Source organism: Corvus brachyrhynchos, unplaced genomic scaffold (assembly GCF_000691975.1).
Source record: "Corvus brachyrhynchos isolate BGI_N302 unplaced genomic scaffold, ASM69197v1 scaffold90, whole genome shotgun sequence".
Classification (NCBI taxonomy): domain Eukaryota; kingdom Metazoa; phylum Chordata; class Aves; order Passeriformes; family Corvidae; genus Corvus; species Corvus brachyrhynchos.
The window spans coordinates 3868790-3875779 of NW_008236932.1; the positions used below are offsets into that span (position 1 = coordinate 3868790).

General features: G+C 36.4%; 1 protein-coding gene across 1 annotated transcript in view; it reads right to left on the reverse strand.

Moving 5' to 3' along the window:
• Nucleotides 1–604: 604 nt before the first annotated feature.
• YTHDC2 (YTH domain containing 2) overlaps nucleotides 605–6990 on the reverse strand; it is a 29432-nt gene continuing 23046 nt past the window's right edge. The window contains exons 24-29 of the mRNA XM_017728275.1: nucleotides 6229–6518; nucleotides 5646–5823; nucleotides 4530–4730; nucleotides 2477–2659; nucleotides 1187–1290; nucleotides 605–1048 (exon numbers count right to left, since the gene is read on the reverse strand). Of these exons, the coding sequence (XP_017583764.1) occupies nucleotides 1210–1290; nucleotides 2477–2659; nucleotides 4530–4730; nucleotides 5646–5823; nucleotides 6229–6518 (933 nt within the window). The 3' untranslated portion in view covers nucleotides 605–1048; nucleotides 1187–1209. The remainder of the gene's footprint in view (nucleotides 1049–1186; nucleotides 1291–2476; nucleotides 2660–4529; nucleotides 4731–5645; nucleotides 5824–6228; nucleotides 6519–6990) is intronic.

A 6990-nucleotide genomic window follows, 5' to 3' on the forward strand; every position in this document is an offset into this window, starting at 1 on the left:
GGGATAGTCTGAACTGTGAGAACATCCTGAGAAGACATGAGAAATTAAGTAGAAGCTCAGACACAGAAAAAGCTCTTGGTTTAACCTAAGAATGAGCACATTTTTGCTGACAGTGAGCAGACTGAATTGGTAACAGCCTTACATTACAGTAAATTAATGACTAAGGAAAAGCCCAATAAACCAAAACAACAGTAGTACAGAAGAAAGAAAAGAGCTTGAAAGACGAGGTATAGAAAGAAAAATTGAAGACTACATTGAAAGATGAAGGAAGTTGTACTGGTAATTATTTTTTATTTTTTATAAAAGAAGTAGAAATCTTTTAACAATGGTCAAGTTAATGATAGCATTTGGCCACAGGCCTCTCAAAGACTGTTTCACCTTGTCAAAGTGTGAGTATTTTTAAGGGCAAAAAAAAAGACTGAAACTGGAAACACCACTGGACCAACCCACACTCTAAAGTTTCACGCTCCTTTCCCTTCTGTATTTAAATTAAAATTCAAAAATTAGCATTCTCCAGCTGTCTAATTTTCTGCATGAATATATCCTTCTTTCTTGTACTGTGCATACAGAAGTTCACCAAACAGTTAGGGAATCTCCCAACATATCTGGAGATATCTATTCTCTATTTATTTATTTTATTCAAACTGCAAGAATGATTAATTAACATTAAACTGTTTTTTTCATACATTTACTGGATTTAGAACACTTTAAATGTAATCTGTCTGCTGTGCTATTTTAAACCCACAAACAACTTACATGTAGTGCACCGATTCAAACTTAGTTTTGAACTTTACCACACTTTTAAATATCTGCACACTACTGTAGAAAAAATAATTCAGTCAAAAAAAGATTGGCGGATAACCTTATTGACATTTTTTACAACAAGGAAACACTGAAACAAACATAATTCCCTCTTTTTTTTCCACTGCTATCTGCACATTATGATCAACAGCTTCAGGAGTTAGTTTGTTGCGCCATCTTCCTTGTCTTGGTACTGTAGGCATGCTGCTGGTTCTAGTGGTTAGAGCTGATGTTTCAATAATGTCAGCTAGAAAAAATCAAAAGGAAGAAAATACTTAGTCTTTCGTGTACCTGCTCTTCCACAAGCTACAAATGATAGTACTGTAATGATACAGCGCATGTTGATACTATAAAACCAGAAAGCAATACATGAAACAGTAACTACCTCTATCACATTATCTGACACGCTTAATCAGTTGAGCTTTTTCCTTCCAAAGGAATATGGTCCCAAAGCTGCAGCAACTGCTCTCCAACTTGTGGTTCCAGCTCCTAGAAATGATCAGGAAATTAGAAAAGTTATTAGCACTGCTGCCCCTGTGCATATAAAAACTATTTATTACAAAATACTTACAAGAGGTTGCTGGTGAACACTTCCAGTCTTTCTGAAAGAGTTGTTACTTTTGCTATTGTAACACATATTAGGAGTATCCCTACAACAAGTACTCAACAGCAGATTAAAAACTTTCATAAGCAACCCTGGCTTACAGGTTGTTTGGGGTTTTTTGGTTCAGGCAAGATGTCAGTTACCACAAAAGAATTCCCAATTAACACACCACAAGAACAGATGCACCATATAATTCATGCCTTCCACAGGTCACTTCCTTATTAACTAAAGATCATTATTCTCCACATCTTTTAAGTTTAATTCCATTAAGTGCAGTGGAGAATGTGATAAGGCAGGTCATAGATAAAGCAGTGGCTCTTGGTGGAATCACAGATATTAATATAAATCACTTATTTTCGATATTGTTGACATTCTTTAGGTCTTAAAAGCCACTTAGAATAGAAGCACTGTCAACTTCAATATGTGCTATGTTCCTTTCCTTGTTCTTACAGTATGATACTTTCCTCATTTTTACAACTGGAGAGGTTTTGGGGAAGCAGTGAGAAGACAATACAAAAAATTTAGCTCTAGAATCTTGTACCAAGGAGATGTTTTGGGAGGAGAGTGAGGAGAATGCAGAAACTGCCACAGAGAATTCTTGGCCAATTCTTTTCTGGCTTTTTGTAGTTGAATTTAGCTTTAACAAATTGGAGAACAGTATTAAGCTTTATTCTGCCTCAAATATCAAGATTCTCTTCAGGCTTTATGGAAAACACAAACCTCTAATTATGAACAGTTATTTGGGTATGACAGACTATCTCATCTCGAAGAACACATCTGAATCAAACAGGAAACAAACCTCCACAAATTAAAAAAAAAACCAACAAAACCACATTTATTTTGGAAAAATCCAGCTTTAAATATTTTTTTTAAACAACATTACGCAAGAAACTCGTTTAACAAATCCACTACTTCAACAGTAATTCTGCATTAGCAGAAGGTACAATGAGTACCAAGGAACTGTGATTCAGATTAACAGATACATGAGCACAGCTGAGTTCACGGCTGAACAAGCTAACAAACAAAACACAGTTCTACCAAGTAAAGAAGACTTTGGAAGAGAAAAACTACCTGGCCATCTCTGCTTATTTGTACTTTCTTATTGCCATTCCAAGGGTTGAGCAAATGGTGTGCAAACGGAAAAGGAATGCTTTCTTTGCGTATCCACTCCACCTTAAATACACCTCCAAATCCAGCAGATCCCCAGTCCTGACTTTTCTCACATCCTATTGATGAACCCATTCTAGCAAAACCCTGGAAGAAAAATCAAAATATGAAAGAACAGACATAATGAGAGCGTATCTATTTATCCCGGAATTAATAAATGAGTGGACTTCATATGAAACTTTCAAATTAGTTTCAAAGCGATTCAAACACTCACCCACACAAAGCTGGATCTTCCAAAATACTTACACCTAGAAAGTTAGAAGTATGATGTGTTTTTTCCACTTCAAATATACCTTCTAGAATTTGACTGCAAAGGATGTCTTTCAATTCATCTCTCACACTTACCACTCAAGGGTTTTTTTAAGCTCTGTACCAGAGGTTGAAAAGGTATTGTAAAAACATTTAAAGTGCAAGGTATCAAAGATGAATGTTCTATGTCCATCAGCTATTCCTTGCTACCTGTACAAAATTCTTTCAAAAATCCATTCCTTCCTTCCCTTGTTCCCTCTTTGTTAACAAACTTTCATACACAATTAGAAGTATGTAGCTGCTCTTCAAAGAAAGAAGTCAAAGCTGCCTAAAATTCCTTCTTCAATGAAGCTGAAAGAAATTTCAACAAAAGTATTCAGGAAGAAAATGAAAGAAAACACAAATCCAAGACTGCATCTAACTTATCTAAGGATGCCCCTTAAATATACACACACACCCCGCAAAGAAACCAAAACTAAACCCAGGACACGCACAATTTATCAACTGTTCAGGCAAATTTACTCGAGTTATGACTTAGGAGTCCAAGAGATGCAGTGCACTGCCTGAAGTTACCAGCACACACTGCTGGTAGTCATGAAGTCTTCGACAGCTCAAGCCTTAAATGAAAATCAATGCAAATTAATAAAAGGAACAGAGGAAAAATAAAGGTGGAAAGTAAAGAGACGCCTGAGACAAGGAATATTCTTAGGAATGTTAATCTCACATTTCAATGAAGGTCCAGTGCATCGTCAAAACTGGAAAGGCAAGGCAACATAATCCACCTACATCCTGACTTCAGTGTGTCTTCCCCTCCCAGCTTTCTTGTCTAAGAGCTCCAATACAACAGCCCGTTTTCAGATTCAACTGGCATGCTGAAAATTAGTTTCCAGTATGGCATCTGCATTTGCCAAATCATTGTACATATATGTACATTTCACCACAGTCCTTCAGTGGTATCACCAAGATTTCTGCATTTCAACTGATTCATTAAATTTTAAGTTCAGCTGACTTCTACGAATAGTTTATAACATACGAAGAGGTAAATTGAACTTTCTTTACTTGGAATAATTGAGTTTAGCAGTCTCTACAACACAGCTAATCTGCAACTTTGCACTAGCAGGTCAAGTCTTTAAACTGGCCACAAATTTGTCAGCAAATTCTTGATAAATACCTCACTAAATGTGAACTCAAGACAGTTTTGGAAGAATCATGGCCGTGACTTTCCAGTTTCATAACTTTGAGAAACTGTAGTTCCAGCAAAACAGTTTTTATTAAAATTTGTTTTAAAGACATATGAGTTCCCTGGCCTTAGAAAGCTGTGACTTGATTGTATCTTCTTGTTCACTTACAATATTTATTTTGGCATGCAAAAAAAAAGGCAGCAATCCCCTGATCTGTATGGATTTTTTTGTTTGCTCCATTGTTGCTGTTTTAAAGCATTTATGTAGGGTAGAAGCATTATTCTGACTCATTATGTTTGGAGGCAATTTAGCTTTACCCTTCGAGGGACAAACTGAGTTCTTTAAAAGGGACTATTTCGGAGAAGAGAAAAGTACTCTTTCTTCAGCAACCAGAGACACTGGCCAATACTCTACCTATCAGAAAGTCAGAAGCCATTAACAAAGCCCTCCGTACTATACACAGCCATTTGCTGCACTCTCCTAAACCATCAACCAGCACCAACAGTTGGTATCAGCTAAGGACTCACCTGGAAGTGTCCAGACCCTTGAACAGAAAATATTAAGTAAACTACGCTCTCCCAAAAGGCTCCATTCAGTTTTTGTTCGTTACTTGGCGTAGTGGACCATATACCCTTCTGCTGAGAAATATCAATGTTCTGGAAGTTGCTACTTTTCATTATAAAGTACCGAACTGGCATATATTGTCTTGGTGAAGGTGATTTAGAACCCTGAAAGAAATTAATTAAATTAAATTAATTAATACAATAAAATAAACTGTGCTTTAGTTCTGAAGTTTTACACACATGCAGACAGACCCTTCACTGAGCTCTTCCTCTCTTCTCCAAGATTGTACAAGAAACATGCTATCTATCAGCTGTTCCTGTCAGAATTGACCTAAAAGTGTATTTTCCATCTATTTTACATTTTTACACACTTTTCAAAATTATAATTCATTCCTGAGGGGCAGCATACAATTACAGCAGAACAGGCCTAATAGTCTAGTGATTAATTACAATTCTTTGAAGTCTGAGACACCTTCAGATGACACAAAATTAATCACCCTAGACTACAGCCTGCAGCACACTAGTTGCATTTCCATTTTCAGAAAAACAAATTTTCTCCCTGTAACACTGGCTGAATTAAAAAAATATTAATGAGATTTATGAAAATAACCTCACTAAAAATGTATGCTTTATTAAAATAATCATCAAAAAAACTGCCAAGCAGTCATAATGAGGCAGATAACACAAAAATTAAGAGAATCAATACCAATGTATGCTATAACAGAAACAGAAGATAGAATCCACAGAGTTCATGTTACTGTATACACTGTCACTATTTATACCAAGTTTCAAAAAGAAAAACAAAACAAAAACTCCCCAAAAATTGGATGTTTTTTCTACTTTGAATAGCCTTACTTCAGAAGTCTGAAAAGAATAATATTTTTACTCTATTAAACTAGTATAACAAGGATATCTATTCTTGGTTTTCAGTTCCGAAAGAAACATTATGCAGTTGTTAACAATGAAAATCTAAGTTATGTTCTTAATTTATCACTACAATACCTGATAGCTGCTGAAAGATACCAGCAAGAGATTCCATTAATTTTGAAGAACAGGGTAATATATTTATGAGAACTCTACCTTTCCAGATATTGGAGACGATGGGCTAGCACAGGGGCTAGGGAAGCTACTGCTGTCTGCAGACTTCATTGATGACTGATCTGATCTGTCATCTGAAGTTTGTTTGGAGTGCAAAATGTTTCTTCGTTTGTACTGCTTTGGCTGATGAAGCATGGGACGTGGAGACTTCATTAGAACTCTAAAAAGTAAACGTAGATACACGACAGACTGTGAGTTTTGCAAGAGGTCACAGAAAAATCTGTATCTACTTATCAGCCTACTGGATGACCACATATATTACAGTAATTCCAAAACATATTAAACACTAAATTAAAAAAGCATGCATTTATTCTGAGTGTTATGGTTACACCTCTTCTGCTACTTCCCAAGCAGCATGTCATGGACACTATTTCTGATTGCTCTCCCAAACAGCCAGCGTATATACAAAATACTTCTCAGTGAAATCACAGCACAGGGACGGTATCAAAGCTTTCAGCTGTATTTATATATCTTCTTTCTTCTTAATACTAGCAGAAATTCAAGTGATGCTTTTATAGGTAAATAAATTACAAGCTACAGTCTCCGGAAGATCTCAACAGCTTACTTTTCAGCATTAGAGGAGTCAGAGAATTCAGTTTCTGCTGTACTTTTTCTGCTGTTAGTTGACCTCCATGCAGATGCTAAAAGATGATCTTCAGAAGCCATAGGTCTTGGTCTCTGACCAATTCCTGAAGGCTGCTGCAAACGTGCAGACTGTTCTTCAGCAGTTAAAACAGCTACAACTGCTCTTACAGTTGCTTCATCAACTTGAGACCACGATTTAGACGGAGCTCGCATACGACGCAGAAATAAGCTATGCCACTTTTGTCTGAGTTGCAACAGCAAACCAGCAGCCTGCAATAAATTTCAGTTCTGTTAAAGTCTAATAAAAGTTATTAGTTAGGCAAAGGGTATGCTATGTCTTTCCTATCAGGCAGCAGCTGGCATTCTGGCAAACTGAAAGGCAAGACTAAAGTCTCAGGAAAGGGAAGAAAACCTCATGTTTAAATTAAGCTGTTATCTTTTCTTTCTGCAGGTGCAAGGTAATTCCTAAAACATTTCCTGCAGCTCTGCACAAAACTTAAAACTGTGTTGTAAATACACAGGATTTTTCACTTTTCACTTTAGAAATTTATGTTTTCTTTAAAAGCAGTTTCTTCATGTCTAATGCCCTTCCTGCCAATTCAGTCTGTATTTATGGGCTTGTAGGAACCCAGAGTGCCGAGAATATTTCTCTGCCTGTTTTTAAGGGTTCTTACCCCCCTGAACAACACTGTTTTAGCCTCCAACCTTGGAAAAAATTACCAACAGTCAAGACAAGAACTAG